General features: G+C 41.9%; 1 protein-coding gene across 13 annotated transcripts in view; it reads left to right on the forward strand.

Moving 5' to 3' along the window:
• The window catches only part of LOC138739231 (NADPH oxidase 4), a 271,753-nt gene that overhangs the window by 166,346 nt on the left and 87,387 nt on the right, over positions 1-18,020 (forward strand). For all 13 annotated transcript variants that reach the window (XM_069890873.1, XM_069890863.1, XM_069890864.1 and 10 more), the window contains 2 exons: positions 3,036-3,133; positions 6,812-6,839. In XM_069890873.1, the coding sequence (XP_069746974.1) occupies positions 3,036-3,133; positions 6,812-6,839 (126 nt within the window). The remainder of the gene's footprint in view (positions 1-3,035; positions 3,134-6,811; positions 6,840-18,020) is intronic.

An 18,020-nucleotide genomic window follows, 5' to 3' on the forward strand; every position in this document is an offset into this window, starting at 1 on the left:
AAAGGGTATTTTCCAAATTTTATCTCTACCCTTGAGTTCATCATGTTTGTGTCACACTTTTTGTCTCATCTATTACTGGAAGTGGTATGGATATCTCCTTGTATGAATTCTTTAAAGAAGTCTGAAGCATCAACCCATCCAAGTGCCCTTGAAAGTATGGTGGACTTATTATAATGGAAATAGTGTGGAGATATGATGCAGGAGAGACTCTCTTGAGTTCTAGCTCTAGAAATTGCTCAGGTGAAAAGATTAAGACTAAAGGGTGATCTTTTTGGAAGATACATTAGAAGTTAGATTTTTGAATATCTTAAACATTGGAATAAGATGGAAGAAATATTCTGTGTCTGTTGTTTCAAATTATTTGATTATTAGTGGCTGGATACACAGGACTCCCAGTAGTGGGAGAATATAGGTTGAAAGTCAAATTGGAATATTTTTGGGCATTTACTTTTTAAAGTCTAAATGATCTCAGTATGACTCTGGCAGATCCAGAAGGCATGAATCTTGGGGATCCATGTCAAAAGTGCCAACTGAGGTGCATTTAAATTTGCTGCTTCTCCCATCATTGCTAATCTCTGGGCTTGTGTTGAGGCTGAATAAATGACACTCTTTTGAAATCAAGGTCTTGGTTGGATCTTTACATAATCAGATAACTTTGAGATAAAAGGTGATGGAGAAATGCTCTCCTGCTAGTTAATTGGAAGTATAGCAATGAAGAATGACAAAGATACACCCAGTGTACAAATGTTTAACATATCCTTACCTAGAAGTTAGTCATTTGCGCTTTTTTATTTCCTTTAGAACCTCTTTGAACATTGGCCCAAGCAGTTCTGCTTGTAACCCAACTTAACACAGCCATGCATCTAACATTGTCGTAGGTGGCATTGCACACAATTCCTGCACTGTTGAAATGGAGGAGCTTTTTTGGGAAACTGTGATCATTGCCATTCCTTCACATAATATCTTGCAGCATTCTGCATAATGTTTGGAAATGAGAAAGGAAATAATGGATTGCAGCATCTTAGTATATTTCAAAATAGCACTTCCCAGTGTCAGTCTCTTATGGTCAGTAGTTTGTTGAAATAATCTGTGGGTTGCCTTCATAGATTTCAACCTTTTATGAAAATCAGTTGTGAGCTGCATGCTATGACCATTGGGCCTTAATCAGCATTCTTCTTACCAAACGAGTTGATGCAGTAAATTCATCACAAAGCAAATATATTTTCCCACATCTCCGTGGCAGCCTTTATGACGGCTGCATGCCGTGAAGAGAATTCTCTAATTTCTGACTTTCTTCCCAGCAGTTAGTGCAGTGATGATGTAGTAGCAGAGAGTTTTGCAGAAACATCTTGATGAAAACCATGCAGGTTCCATTTTAGTACATAAAACCGCACAGCATTACTATTGTATCTTTGCTAAATGTTGTTACTTTATGGGGATCTATAAATCCATTGTCTAATTACCTGTTGATAATGTATTCCTTACAGAGCCAGATAAGCAATAGTGGTTTTGTGTGAAGCAGATTTTCGTAGATTCACAATATTACTTTTTAAATTTCCTGTCCACGGTAATCATACCTCTGAATTGAATTAAAGCTGAAAAATGAGCTGTGTTATTTTTCTGCATTATGAGCTCTGATAAAGAACTACAGATAACGGGAATATAAAAGAATCAAATGAGTAAAGATACCAGTCATGGGATTTTGTTATCTCCTTGTAAAAATTTCACTTAAAATCTCAATTGTATTAATTGACTATGTATATTAGTTGTAAGTTCTGGCCATAATTTGTTCTGCATTTTAAAGTTTCTTTCAAATTTTTTTTTAAACAAAAATATAAACAATATGAAAGACCTGGATTGAAGTCATGTTTTCCATTACCAAGATCTGTTTCTACAACCACTTGTGCACTGTCAACGTCAGAAAAAAAAAAAGAACTTTGCTTATGGTATTAAATAGTTGGAGCCAAACCTACTATTAAACATATCCTGCAAACTGTTCCATTTTCTCACTGTCTTCTAATAAAATGTTATGCAGTATCAGAATTGGCAGACTTTGCCTTTTAATTGGCATTAGTGTTGCACTTTAATAGGTTAAAACAAGGTAGCACTTGCACAGTAAATGTTAAGGGCCTGGAATGCTGTCGACCAGAGAGACAGTGGTACGCATTCATAATTCCAAGAAATTGGTAACACAGGCTGGTGAAGAAGGCATGTGCCATATGTGCCTTTCATTGGTCAAGGCATTGAATATAGGAACAGGGATGTCATGTAACAACTGTACAATATGTTGGTGAGACCACTTAGAGTAATTTGCACAGTTCTGGTCACCCAGCTATAGGAAAGTTAGCATTAAGCTCAAAAAATGTATAGAAAAGATCAACAAGAATATTAGCATGATTGGTGGGCTTGAACCATATGGAGAGGTCTGATAGGTAGGGACTTTGCCTCCTACTGCTGGATACGTTGGGAGAAGGGGACCTTGTATAACTTTATAAAATCCTGAGATAGATAAGTCAATAGTAAATGCCTTTTTCTTGTATAGGGGAACTTAAAACTAGAGATCATAGAGGGGAAAAATTTAAAATAAACATGAGGGAGCACTTTCTTTTATCAAAGGATGATGGGTACATGGAACATATTGCCAGAGAAAGTGTTGGAGATGAGTACAATTTTAAAGCTAAAAATCATTTAGATACATGGATAGAAAAGGTTTAAAAGGACATGGACCAAACGTAGGCAAGTGGAACAAGCTTGGGTAGGCAACTTGGACAATAAAGATAAATAGAGCTTAAGACCCTATTTCCATGCTGTAAAATTATGCTCATCATTTCTTAAAATGAACAATGTGAGTTCCTTCTTCTCCTTTTATTAATTTGTGCAGTGTCTACAAACTATTAGGTAATTTGTTTTGAATTTGTACATGGTAGTAAATGGTGAAAATATTGAACAGTATTTATGATTTTGTAAAAAACATATTTTCTTTAGAAGCAAAAATTTTTGAAGTAATAAATACTTTTGTTTACTTCTGATTTCAGTAGTCCATGTTGCAGCTCATATGGTGAATGCCTTAAACTTCTCCCTGCATTACAGTGAAGAATTTCCAGCCCTCAATGTGGCACGTTACCAGGATGAGGTCTGCATCTGTTGTGTTTACAATATTTTTCCATGCTGGAGGATCAATTCACATTCAACTATTAATGTCATTGTGTTAAAATTATCAATTAATGTGATGTTCCTCAGTGAAGTGTCTGGGAAGGGCTTTTGCTGTTGTCCTAAGGAATGTTGTTCCCAAGGGGCATCCTGGCAGGAGCAGGTACAATAAGGGTTTCCAGTTTACAAGTAGTTTTGCTTGTTGAATTCCCTTTCTTTTTCTGCAGTAGTATTAAGTAGAAATTAATTAAAATATTCAAAATCATTCTTTATGTCTCAGTAAAGAATAGATTTTGGTTTCAAAATGTATTTTTAAGAAGAGTATCCTATTTCAGTTTTATAATTAGATGGTATCTTACTTACCACCTATATTAACATGGATGGAGGATTGGCCAACCATGACATAGAGTTGGAAAGTTGTAGCATATGGGAAGCCATGAAGATAATTGCATTGAAACATTTAAAGTTATGTCAAGGTTGCTGCTCTGAGCTTACCTTTGTGAGTAACCGGGGAGAACTGAATAAGGGGTTATTCTTTTAAGATGGAGATATAGAAACATTTCATCTCTCAGTGCATGTGAAGTCTTAGAATTTCTATTCAGTTGAGCTACAGAGGCTACATTCAAGACCAAGATTTTTTTTTTGTTCAGCAGGGAAATCAAGGGTTATGGAGAACGCAAGAAAATGAACTGAGGCTCTGATCTGATCAGCCATGATCTAACTGAATGACAGAACAGGCTCAAGGGACCTTTTATTCAGTTCTTATTTAAAAAATTGTTTTTAACAGTTACACCCTATTGTCTGAAGATAATGACAGATGCTGAATTTAATGTTTTGTGGTAAATCTTAAATCAGCTGTGGTTTTAACAAGCTCCTTTAAGAATGCAATCTGTTTAAACAACTTGGATATTTTGTTACCAAATCAAATAGTCTATGTTTGGAAAAGTCAAACTATTTTTATTGTGCTGGATTCAATATTCTTAACAGTCTTTTGTGGGTTTGGTTTATAACTCCCATAAGTTCATATTTAGAGCAGCTGTATTTACAGTTGCCACACAAGAGTCCAATGCTTCATCTGATGATCTGGGAATTGAAATTTGCAGTGGTGTCCATTTATCTTTGAAATATAATTTTTCTTAAAGCATCTTTGTAGATTTATTTACTAGATATTCAGGGAGAGAGCCAATTAAAGATGATGCTCTGAAGAAAGGACAAATGCAAGTTGTTGCACTTATGAGCATATTTGTGTGAAGGGTTGATGTACAAATTCATTTGTATAAATTATCAGGCTTGAATCCAGAAAGTATGTATTTTCTGATTTGTTTGTAGTATCCATTTGTTTACTTTTTGCCATCAGCTTATTAGCCATTTCCCTTCATTCTGCCACATTTAGCACATTGAGGGTTAAGTTTTAGGAACAGTTCCCTCACGAAATCCATGCAATGCACAGCATAAATAATGTGGACAAGCAGAAAATACCCTGTAAAATGCAATGGTTCCAGAAACTCCCAACCAATTCCACTCAGGAAAACAACTAAATCTTTGCTACTTTTGCTAAAACAGAAATAATTTTTCTTTGAGTCTCTGATTTGAAATTGGATTGAAAATTAGGAATATTCGCAGGCTGTGGACGTGCAGGAAATCTGCCCCAAGGAGCTGTTCTTCCACTGCGGCCAACGTGAACGCCCATGAGAAGATGCTACTTCCCAGCTGAAGTTGGACACTGCATGTGCCATAGGTCCTGATGATGTCATTGGCAGCTCTCAATGTGGGGCCCACTTGCCTATTTCTGTTTCCTTTCCTGATGGGAGGAGGATGGTGACCTCCGCTCCTGTGTCCAGAAGGAATCTCCACTCTGTTTGACAGTCCCTTAAGTGTAGGAGACTGTCTTGTTGGCCAGCCATCATGGTCATCAGCGATGGCTGGCCCTGGTGTTTCCTTTGTACGTGCATGGTGATTGGCATCAGCGGGCTCTGCAGCCCCATCACTGGTGGTAGAAGCACCACTGGTCATTGTGCTTACCTCCCTTGAGGGGTTGCTACTCCCTCTGTGGTTCAGCCAGTGTCTGGCTGTGGGGTTTGGCAACAAGCCCCACGGACGCCAAGCACTCTCTCTTTTGCTTACACAAGATATCCACTCAAGCTGCGACTTTCCAGGGGTTCCGGAAGTTGGGGTCCACCTGGAGCAGTTGGACATCTTCATGTAATTGCTTTAAGAACACCTGGTCAAACATTATGCAAGGTTCATGCTTCCCAATGAGGGCCAGCATATTGTTCATCAGGGCCGATGGGGGCATATCCCCCAACCCGTCTAAGTGGAGAAAACGTGCCCCTCTCTCACTGTGAGAGCCCAGTAGTCTTGTTGTAGCTCTTTGAACGTGGTGGAGGTGCCTTCTGATGGGGGCTCCAGGATGAAATTGGCCACCCGGCTCATCTTATCCTGGTCCAGAGCACTCAGCACGTGGTAGTACTGGGTGGACTCTGCTGCAATCTGCCAGATCTGAAACTACCTCAACCTGATCAAACCAGACGTGGAGCCAATTTGTCCAGAAGGTCAGCAGCTTCAGGGCGACTGCCGCCTCTCTTATCATTGGGTTTAGATGTCGACTAAACTGTCGGGGTCACCAATTGTAGCTGTGTGTTACTCGAAGAAAGACACACACAGGTGTAGTGCTCTGTGTTATTGGGGCTGAAGTCAGCTTTTATACTGTTGGTGTTCCCGCCATTTTCCCCATCTACTGATGTCACTGCCCGCATAACAATAGTGGGTTTCCTGTGCGTGGCCCCCTTCTTGCATTACAATGCCTTCTTCCCTGCGTGCTATCCCCAAGCTGTTGGCTGTGCAGTTGGGGCCAGCGCCTTGTTGGGGATGCTGGCCCCTGTGCTGTCTTAGCCATACGACTGCTGGTTCACTTCGGTCTGCTGGTTCCCGGTTGCGCACACCGGCCTGATTGCTGCGGCGGCGTGCCGCTACACTCTCTCTACAGAGTCTGCTTGATCTGCTGAGTATTTCTAATAGGCAGCTTCAGCTCTAATTCCCATTCACCTATATGTTTGCATTTTGATGTATACTTCTCGCTTGAAAAGTTCACATTGTCCGTCAAAATGTTTTTGAGTTGCAGAGGAAATAAATCCAATTGATTTTCTCACCCTTGATTGAAACAATTCCATTTCAAAATAGCTGCCAAAAATGTGTTTGTATGTTAGTATTTTCAATGCCAATAGCTTTTAGCAAACACCTACAATAATGTCCATGGGTTCTTGTTATTAACCCTATGGTCATTTTTAACTTTTCAATTTACAAAATATATGTAGTTGGATATAAAACCAGTCCCAAAAATTGGGACATGAAGTCCAGTTAAGACAAGTATCAAGGATAATTCAATCAACAAAGTTTGTTTATTAAAGGAAGGCAATACCCAATGTAACATTTGTAACTTTGCAACAATATATTAAAGTCATTGAAAATTCCAATCTATATGCTATTCTTGAGTTCAGATTAGACGAGTGAGTTTTGATGTATTGTGTAATTTTTAAATTGAGTTTTCATGGATCTTCTAAGGCCCTCAAGTTCCATCACATCAGATGGAAAAGAAGTAATATGATTCAATTTATATTTATTTTGGGAGTACTACTAATGATACTACTCTATTTTTTTCCAGGATCCACGAAAAATTCTCTTCACAACACGTGCGTATTTTATTGTAAAATTATTTATTTAAGAAAAGGCGATGACTATGTAATGATGTTCTCAAATGTGAAGGACAAAATACTAAAATCTAAGCAAAGCTCTTGGCACTATTTAAGAAATCATGTTTTGTGATCATGGTAGTATTTGGTAAATAAATAACCAAACATCTGGTTCAATGGGGTTTTTACAAAGTATACCAAGGCTCATGTGGGCCATTTACATCATAAGTTGTACTTGTCTGTAATTTAGAAGTATTCTTTTATTTCATCTTGGCCTTGAAGTCGCTCTTGAAAAAGGTTTGCTTCAGGTTCTTGACTCAACTTGAGAAAAGCAATTTTTAAAGTACCTGTGAGTGCTCAGACAGGAGGACCTAGAGTACTATAATGAATTTGTAGTATGTCGAGTGGTACTTTACAGAGTATTAGGGGGACCAAGCAACTATTCGAATTATTGGCTTTGTTGCCTTTTCAGAATTTATCATCCACATCTTCAAGATATTTTGATAATGTTAGGATTGATTCTGCTTCTCAAAGGTTTATAATTTAGATAATGAAAGATCAGCTCATTTAAATATTTTTCTGGTGCTGTAGTTCCAAGAGAATTATGTGTTGTTAAAAGCCCTTTCTGGAATGCTAGCTGGTCTCAAAGCTTAGCTTTCTTGAGTAGAGCAAAACTAATTACTCAAGGTTTTGGCTTTTTAAGACCAAACAAAATTGTTTGGTTGAGTCACTTAATTTCTTTCTTCGGCATTTGTAACTTTTTTTGAATAAGGCTGTTTGTGATTAAATTTAACAAGAAAATATGCAGACGCTGTGATTGTAGTTGATTGTAATACCTTGATGAAGGGCTGAAGCCCTAACATTGGTTATGGATCTTGATCTTTGCTACATAAAGAACGCTGTGTGACTTGCTGAGTTTTTCAAGCATTTTTGGTGTCAACTGTGATTAAATTTGTCTCTGTTTCTTGTTCTTAGTAGAACAAAAGTGAAGAACAAGAAATGTTGGAAATCTGAAATATAAATCTGGAACTACTCCTTATGAGAGACACAATCTGGGGAGAATGCAACAAAGTAAACATTTCAGGTTGATGTCTCTAGAACTGCTTTTAAGAAGTTCTTAAGAAGGGACATTGACCTGAAACTAACTGTTTTTCTCTCTCCAAGAATAGAAAAGCTCCTATACTAGTCTTCTAAATTAAGAACAGGATACAAGAAGATATGTGGACCTCAACCCACTTCTACCATTGTACAAGATTGGATTATTGGCCTTAGATCCACTCTTCTGCCAAGGTTCCTTTTATTTTCATGTAATAATACAAATACATAATACATGATGTACTTCAACTTTTGCCTGTTATAAAGGCAAAGAGTCTCCATTAGCATTACCCACCACTCCCAATAAGAAAAAGAAAAGCAAAAGAGACCATAAGAACATAAGACATAGGAGCAGATTGAGTTTGCCCCACCATTTAATCAGGAGTTGATCCATTTTCCCACTCAGCCCCATTGCCTGGCCTTCTCCCCATAACCTTTTGTTGCCCTGGCTAATTAAGAACCTATCAATTTCTGTCCTCAATAAACCCAATGACCTGGCCTCCACAATTGCCTGGGGCAACAAATTCCACAGATTTACCACCCTCCAGCTGAAGAAATTCCTATGCATCTCTGTTCTAAGCAGATGCTCTTCAGTCCTAAAGTTGTACCATCTTGTCCTAGGCCAGTGGTTTTCTAACTGCCCCCTAAACTCACATTTCACTTCAAGTATTCCCGATGTCATAAGTGGTCTATGATTAGTAAGGGATCGCTTAAGGTGGTATGTGAGTGGAAAGAAAAAGTTTGAAAACTAATCGTATCTAATTGACTCGTTATGTGCACTCCAAAGGATTTGCCTGTGTTACTCTTAAATAACTTAGAGATGCAAGATTCAAATAACAGAAGAGATTTTACTTAGTGATGTCTTCCACCATCTCAGGAAACTGTTCACACACTCACTTCCGCTGGGGTGCATTTTTGTGGTAGAATGTGGTGTGTTTCTGTATCCCAATAGGAAATCCACAATTCTGAGAGTCCAGGAGGCATTTAGGAGTTTCTTGGTTTTCATCGCCTTTTCGGGTTTCTTTGCTGATCATCTGGGGTGTATAATCCTTCCTTTTCAGTTGTGCGTCATTGTGTTCACTTGCAGTTAATGTCCGTGAAGCATATGCCACTGGTTGCTCACCCTTCTCTGTGATTTTGGACAATATTGCTCCCAGTCCTACTGGTGAAGCATCAATCGCTGGAGTCACTTCCTTGTTTGGCTCGAAGTGGATCAGAACCTCATTTGTTGACATTAATATTTCTTTTAGTCGATTGACTATGTTTTTAGTTTCCGTTTTCCAGTACTATTTTTGATCTTTCTTGAGTAAGTGGTTTAGGGGGCTGCATAGTGTAGACATGTTAGGGATATGTTTCCGGTAATGATTTATGAACCCGAGAAAGGACTGTAATTCCGATTTGTTGGTTGGATATGGGGCTTTGCGAACGGCTTTTGTGGCCGCCAGATTCATTCGTAACCCCTCCTTGTCGATTGTAAATCCCAAGCATGTCACTGAGGTCAGCATGAAGACACACTTATCCCGTCATAATTGTACGTTGGCCTGTTGTAGTCTGCTTAGGACCTTTTCAATGTTTTGTAAGTGTTGCTTGTCATTCCGGCCCATAATGATGATATCATCGAGGTAACGTCCCACTGGTGTTCCGTGTAGTAATTTGTCCATTGTAGATTGAAAAATCCTGCTGAGATTCCATATGGGATGTGTGTATAGGTGAACAGTCCCAGGTGGGTAATGATTGTCACATATTATCTTGATTCTCTATCCAACTCTATTTTTTGTTATGTCTGTGACAAATCCAATTTTGTGAAGTTATGCCCTCCATTCAATGCTTGGAATAGTTCTGCTTTGGCCATGGGGTGTTCAGGTACTTTTAATGCCTGGTTGATGGTGACTTTGTAATCGTCGCAAATGCAAATCTCACCATTTGCTTTCCCTACAGGTATGATGGGCACTGTCTGATCACTGTATTCTATTGGTTCTAGGATGCTCACAAACTCAAGCTAGCATGCTGAAACATCAGAACCATGCTAGACAAGGCGGACAGCCACCGACCTGAACGTCGGTCTGCCCTCATTGCACATGAACTCCTCAGACTTGACATCGACATAACCGCTCTCAGTGAAGTCCGCCTGGCAGATGTAGGCAGCCTCCAAGAACGTGGCGCGGGCTACACACTCTACTGGTCTAGCAAGCCTATGGATGAACGACGCCTATCTCGTGTAGGCTTCATGGTCAAGAACTCCATTGCCTCCAAACTCGAAAACATCCCAACAGGCCACTCGGACCGGATCATGTCCATGCGACTCCCCCTTCAAAACAAGCGTAGCATCACCCTCATTAGTGTCTATGCTCCAACCCTCCAGGCGGAACCAGCAGAAAAGGACAAGTTCTACACTGACCTGCGCAACCTCATTCAACACACCCCTACAGCTGACAAGGTTGTCATCCTTGGCGACTTCAACGCTCGCGTCGGCAAAGACTCAGAGACCTGGCCAGGAATCCTGGGCAAGCATGGTGTCGGCAAGTGCAACGACAATGGGCGCCTCCTGTTGGAGCTCTGCGCAGAACAGCGGCTTGTCATTACAAACACCCTTTTTCAGCAGAGGGACAGCCTGAAGACTACCTGGATGCATCTCCGATCCAAACACTGGCACCTCCTGGACTACGTCCTGGTGCGAGAAAGAGACAAACGAGATGTGCTCCACACCAGGGTCATGCCCAGCGCGGAATGCCACACTGACCACCGGCTGGTTCGCTGCAAGCTCAACCTTCACTTCAAGCCAAAGCCCAAGAACAGTAAAGCCCCCAGAAAGAGGTTCAATGTTGGAAACCTGCAGTCAGACGAGGTGAGAGGAAACTTCCAGGCAAACCTCAAAGCAAAGCTCGACGATGCAATCCGCCTCACGGACTCGTCCCCTGAAACCCTCTGGGATTAGCTGAAGACTACCATACTGCAATCCACTGAAGAGTTACTGGGCTTCTCCTCCAGGAAAAACAAGACTGGTTCGACGAAAACAGCCAGGAAATCCAGGAGCTGCTGGCAAAGAAGCGAGCTGCCCACCAGGCTCACCTTACAAAACCGTCTTGTCCAGAGAAGAAACAAGCCTTTCGTCGCGCATGCAGCCATCTTCAGCGCAAACTCCGGGAGATCCAAAATGAGTGGTGGACTAGCCTCGCCAAGCGAACCCAGCTCAGCGCGGACATTGGCGACTTCAGGGGTTTCTACGAGGCTCTAAATGCGGTGTACGGCCCCTCACCCCAAGTCCAAAGCCCACTGCGCAGCTCAGACGGCAAAGTCCTCCTCAGCGACAAGATCTCCATCCTCAACCGATGGTCAGAACACTTCCAATCTCTTTTCAGTGCCAACCGCTCAGTCCAAGATTCCGCCCTGCTCCAGCTTCCTCAACAGCCCCTAAGGCTAGAGCTGGATGAGGTCCTCACCCAGGATGAGACATATAAGGCAACTGAACAACTGAAAAGTGGCAAAGCAGCAGGTATGGATGGAATCCCCCCAGAGGTCTGGAAGGATGGCGGCAAAACTCTGCATGTCAAACTGCATGAGTTTTTCAAGCTTTGTTGGGACCAAGGAAAACTGCCTCAGGACCTTCGGGATGCCATCATCATCACCCTGTACAAAAACAAAGGTGAGAAATCAGACTGCTCAAACTACAGGGAAATCACGCTGCTCTTCATTGCAGGCAAAATCTTCACTAGGATTCTCCTAAATAGAATGATACCTAGTGTCGCCGAGAATATTCTCCCAGAATCACAGTGCGGCTTTCGCGCAACAGAGGAACTACTGACATGGTCTTTGCCCTCAGACAGCTCCAAGAAAAGTGCAGAGAACAAAACAAAGGATTCTACATCACCTTTGTTGACCTCACCAAAGCCTTCGACACCGTGAGCAGGAAAGGGCTTTGGCAAATACTAGAGTGCATCGGATGCCCCCCAAAGTTCCTCAACATGGTTATCCAACTGCACGAAAACCAACAAGGTTGGGTCAGATACAGCAATGAGCTCTCTGAACCCTTCTCCATTAACAATGGCGTGAAGCAAGGCTGTGTTCTCGCACCAACCCTCTTTTCAATGTTCTTTAGCGTGATGCTGAACCAAGCCATGAAAGACCTCAACAATGAAGACGCTGTTTACATCCGGTACCGCATGGATGGCAATCTCTTCAATCTGAGGCGCCTGCAAGCTCACACCAAGACACAAGAGAAACTTGTCCGTGAACTACTCTTTGCAGACGATGCCGCTTTAGTTGCCCATTCAGAGCCAGCTCTTCAGTTCTTGACGTCCTGTTTTGCGGAAACTGCCAAAATATTTGGCCTGGAAGTCAGCCTGAAGAAAACGGAGGTCCTCCATCAGCCATCTCCCCACCATGACTACCAGCCCCCCACATCACCATTGGGCACAGAAAACTCAAAACGGTCAACCAGTTTACCTATCTCGGCTGCACCATTTCATCAGATGCAAGGATCGACAACGAGATAGACAACAGACTCGCCAAGGCAAATAGCGCCTTTGGAAGACTACACAAAAGAGTCTTGAAAAACAACCAACTGAAAAACCTCACAAAGATAAGCGTATACAGAGCCGTTGTCATACCCACACTCCTGTTCGGCTCCGAATCATGGGTCCTCTACCGGCATCACCTACAGCTCCTAAAACGCTTCCACCACCGTTGTCTCCGCTCCATCCTCAACATTCATTGGAGCGCCTTCATCCCTAACATCGAAGTACTCGAGATGGCAGAGGCCGACAGCATTGAGTCCACGCTGCTGAAGATCCAGCTGCGCTGGGTGGGTCACGTCTCCAGAATGGAGGACCATCGCCTTCCCAAGATCGTGTTATATGGCGAGCTCTCCACTGGCCACCGTGACAGAGGTGCACCAAAGAAGAGGTACAAGGACTGCCTAAAGAAATCTCTTGGTGCCTGCCACATTGACCACCACCAGTGGGCTGATATCGCCTCAAACCGTGCATCTTGGCGCCTCACTGTTCGGCGGGCAGCAACCTCCTTTGAAGAAGACCGCAGAGCCCACCTCACTGACAAAAGACAAAGGAGGAAGAACCCAACACCCAACCCCAACCAACCAATTTTCCGCTGCAACCGTGTCTGCCTGTCCCGCATCGGACTTGTCAGCCACAAACGAGCCTGCAGCTGACGTGGACATTTACCCCCTCCATAAATCTTCGTCCGCGAAGCCAAGCCAAAGAATTTAACTCTGCTTCAATTTTTCCTTTCCTTGCAAATGGAACTGTTCTGACTTTGATGAACTTTGGTTCCACATTCTCTTTTTAATTGCAATTTGGCTTGAACCCCTTTGAACTTTCCCAACCCTTGTTGGAAAACCATGCGTGGTCATTGAGGATCTGGTTGAGTTCTGGCTGGGTGCTGTCTTCATGATAAACAGTCAATATCGAACCAATCTCCAGCCAGTCTAGGGGAATGTGCTGGTCCCTGGCCATCTATGATGTAGAGAGATGGTGTTTTTGGTTGTTGTTGCTTGTGTGTACCTTAACCGTACATTTTCCAAACACTTTAATTTGTTTCCAGTAACAGATCTCAGTTTACTTCAGTTGCTTTCACCAGAAGGTGCGGTAGCAAGCACTGCTTTAAATGTAATGGCATTAGAGACCCTGCAGCCTGTGTTGAGTTCCATTTTCAGAGGTTCGTTTATTTTTAGTTGAATATAAATTGCTATGTTTTTTTCATTTATCTTTTGGATATGTAAGGCTGCAGTTGTTGTTTTGTTGTCTTCGGGGCTATTTCTCTGGTTGTTGTCAGGGCTGCTCACTCTTTGCTAGTGTTCTGACCTTGGCTGTGTGTTTATCAGCATTTTGAGTTCAGCTGCATTTTACTGTTTCTTTAATTGGACATTTCGCTTTGATATGCCCTTTTTTTTTCTGGCAGTGATGGCATTTGGAATTTTTGAAGAAACAGTTTTCTGGATGATGTTTACATTTCCCTAAACAGAAGCACTGTTGGCGGGAAAACCTTCCAACCAGAAGGTCTTGTTGGCCCAATCCAAATTTTTGTCTGCCATTTCTGAGCTGCAGGCAGTTCTATCAGCAATTTTGTGAGTCACTTCATCGTCCATTGCCAGTAATTTCTGCTTTTCCTGGCAATTTGCCGACCCCATTACTAATCTGTCTCGAAGTGCTTGGGTCAGAAACTGCTGGAAGTGCCAGTGCTTGGACGGTTTACGCAGTGCTGCCAGGTATTCACTTACTGCCTCCCCTGGTATTTGTTTGCTTTCATTGAACAGTTGCCTTTCTGCCATAACCAGTGATCTGGGGCTTAAGTGGTTCCCCAGTGCTGTGCATAACTCAGTGTATGTCTTTGTGCCCGGGTCCTCTGGGGACAGCAAAGTTTTAAGGAGATTGAATGTTTTACTGCTGATTATACTGAGGAATAGGGCGCGTCTTCTGTTTACCGGGGCTTCATTAATATTATGGGCTATGCAGCAGTGGTTAAGCCATTGTACGTAATTACCCCAACTTTCATCTGCTTCGTTGAATTCTCCGAACTTTCCTTCCGCCATCTTGGCGTGCATTCACTTTGATCTTTTGGTGGGAACTCGTGGAGCTCGTTAGGTAGTCAACCTTTACCTTTATACTTTTACTTCCTCTCCCCCCCCCCCGGCTGGTGCATGGAGCACGCATAGGTTTCGTTTCGATCCTCGTCGGCACTTGTGTATCCACTTACATGTTAGGACTCGGAAACATGGTGCTTTCCTCATTCATTAACACCATCAGACTAACATGGTTACTGACATATAGAGATATATATATGGAGGGGTGACATCATGATGTGGGTGTCATGATGGACAGCAGGGCAGGCTTATACAAAACACCTTTTGCTGTGGGTGGATCTACATAGATGGGGTTTCATTTGCATCCCCGTGGCTTCGTAGGCTCTGGCTGTGTCTCTAGCTTTGGCCAGCTTCCTTCCCTATAAGAGACTTGTGCACTTCAGGATGGGCATACCCCCATATTAGTTGATCAACTAAATTTCCTCTATATCATTAAATCTGCATTTTGCAGCAACAATTTTTAGTCTAGTGGGAAGTTATCAATGGTTTCATCAGTCTCTTGCATTAAGCCTTGAAATTCACAGTGTTTAATTCTATGATTAGACCTGGATTCAAGGTGAGAAGAAAACTTTGCAAATATCTGCCCTGGATCATTTTCTTCTCCACCTCTAAGCTCCCAGCAATTAAATAAGTCAAGGCTTTTTTAAAATAGCTTTTGAATGCAAAATTGCACTTCTGCTGAAACAATGTCTTCAGCCTCCCAGCCCATCCCTGGGTGAACTGCTGTTGCTTCAGTCATTTTTTTCCAGTAATGTTTTTTCTCTTCTTCCCCTTTGTATTTCAGTGATTTACAATCAATTGTATGGCTTTATTCTTGCTACCATGTTATGTCTCAGTGTAACTTCGAGATGCAAGATTCAAATAACAGAGAAGGTTCACAAGAATGTTGACAGGATTTCAAGGTTTGAGTTACAGGGAAAGGTTGTGCAGACTAGGGGTTTTATCTCTGGAGCGTAGAAGATTGAGGGGGGACTTGATAGAGGTGTTTAAGATTTTAAAAGGGACAGAAAGAGTAAATGTGGATAGGCTTGTTCAATTAAGAGTTGGGGAGATTCAAACTAGAGGGCATGGTTTAAGATTGAAGGGGAAAAATTAAGGGAACATGAGGGGAAATTTCTTTATGCAAAGGGTGGTAGGGATGTGGAATGAGCTTCCGGCAGACGTAGTTGAGGCGGGATCATTGGTTACATTTAAGGATAGACTTTGATAGTTACATGGAGAGGAGAGGACTGGAGGGGTATGGACCGGGTGCTGGTCAGTGGGACTAGGAGGGTGGGGATTTGTTACGGCCTGGACTAGTAGGGCCGAACTGGCCTGTTCTGAGCTGTAAGTGGTTATATGGTTATATGGTTAAGAGATTTTACTTGCTGATACAATCTCTGGAAATTGTTCACAGACACTGTGAACAATTTGTATATATATATATATATATATATATATATACAAATTGTATATATACATATACATATGCCCCACAGTGGTGCACTACAGTTACTACAGTGAGAAGGGTATATTCTTACATGGTTACAAAATAGTTCACATTATTCTGACGATATAACACTGCCCATTTATTTCTTCTTCAAAAATTAATGACTGTACATTTTCTAACTATATTTCATTTGCCTCTTCTCTCTCCATTCTCCCAATCTATGTCTTTCTGCATCCTCCTTGTTTCCTCTATAATCTGTCTGCCTTTCTGCATACTCCTTGTTTACTCTATCTGCCCCTCCAATTATCTTCATATCATCCACTAATTTGGCCACAAAGCCATTCATTCCATAAATCTAATTCATTAATATACAACATAAAAAGAAGTGCCCCCCCCCAAAAACTGACCCCTGAGGAACACCTCTAGCAGCTGCCAGCCCATCAGAATATGATCCTTGTATGTTAACTCTCTGCTTCCTGCCATTCAGCCAATGCTCTACCCATCCTAGTATGTTTCCTGATACCATGGGTTCTTTTCTTGTTAATATGCAACACTTTGTCAAATACCTTTTGAAAATCCAAATACACAACATCAACTGCATCTCCCTGCTTGGTACTTCCTCAAAGAATTTCAATAGGGTTGTCAAGCAAAATTTTCCCTTACAAAAACCATGCCTTTGTCCTATCCTGTCATATTTCTCCAAGTGTTCTGTAACTTCATCCTTGACAGTCGACTCCAACATTTTCCCAAGTCAGGTTAACCGGCCTATAATTTCTTTTGCAGCAGCTCTGGCAGGACCACCATATTTTATTTTAGCCCAATCCACCTATTGTTTTGTTGTCCAATAATTTGCCTCTCTCAGGCTTGAATATACATTATCACTCAGCAGCCAACGTTTTGTGGGATAGTTAATTCCAAAGAATCATGATCAGGCCAGATTAGAAATTCATTCTCATCTCTCCTTTTCTTCTCAGGCATCTTTCAATCGTGAGGCTAATTCTATATCCTCCATGAGAGGAAAATCCACAAAGCAACTGTTTTCGCATCACATTTAGATTTTTAAAAAAAATTTAAATATGATCACTCTTTCATCTAAACTCAAACAAGTTTGATCCCAATCAACGGAATCATTCCTCATAATATAACTACTAAGAATCAGTCAAAAAAAAACTCTTTCACTGCCTCAAAAGCAAATAAATGCTTACAGTGTAATGGGCTGAAATGCGCGAAACAACGAACCTGCTCATGGAGGTTTGAGTTGGCAAGAACAGGATAGGGTTGCTGCCAATCGTTAGGGATGCCATCATTTCGAGGCCGAATGTTGCATAGGCTGTCAGGAGTGAGGGCATTTATAAAAACTCGCATCAGAGTTGAGTAAGGCAGTTAGTCTTACTCAGCTACTACGACTAGAGAGTTTAGTTCACTAAACAACTACAGTGGTGACCCCAATGGGCCCAAACAGGGATTTGGTCCAGAGATGACCGAAGAAAACTATCAGCCATCGAGACAACCTCCTCTACCTATGGGACTGGCATTTGGGTCAGCTTTCCTGGTAAACACAGGAGCAGAGGTTAGTGTTTTGCCTCCTACCGGCCAGGACTCCTGTAATGGAAAGTCTGGACCATCCCTTTTAGCTGCTAACAAAAGCAACGTTAGAACATATGGGGTGCGGACTATTAGACTTAAATTTGGCCCCTGCCAATTTGAATGGACATGCACATTGGTTGATATATCACAACCTTTGCTAGGTGCAGATTTCCTATGAGCTAACTGTATTAGTGGACCTAAAGGAAAAGCATTTAGTTAACTCCATAACATTCAAATCATTCATTTTACGTCAGGCCACTCTGCTGGCACCCCATTTGGACTCTGTTACATTCTCCTTGAATGAGTATGCCAAGATCTTGGCAGAATTTCCAGTCATAGTCACTCCGCTGTAATGCCCAAGCATGGATCCAGCATTGTATTCCCATGAGAGGAGCACCGTTGCGTGTCAGGGTGTGCAGACTACCTCCAGACAAGCTATGAATCGCCAAAGAGGAGTTCCGTAAAATGGAGG

Source organism: Narcine bancroftii, chromosome 7, assembly GCF_036971445.1.
Source record: "Narcine bancroftii isolate sNarBan1 chromosome 7, sNarBan1.hap1, whole genome shotgun sequence".
NCBI classification, from domain to species: Eukaryota; Metazoa; Chordata; class Chondrichthyes; order Torpediniformes; family Narcinidae; genus Narcine; species Narcine bancroftii.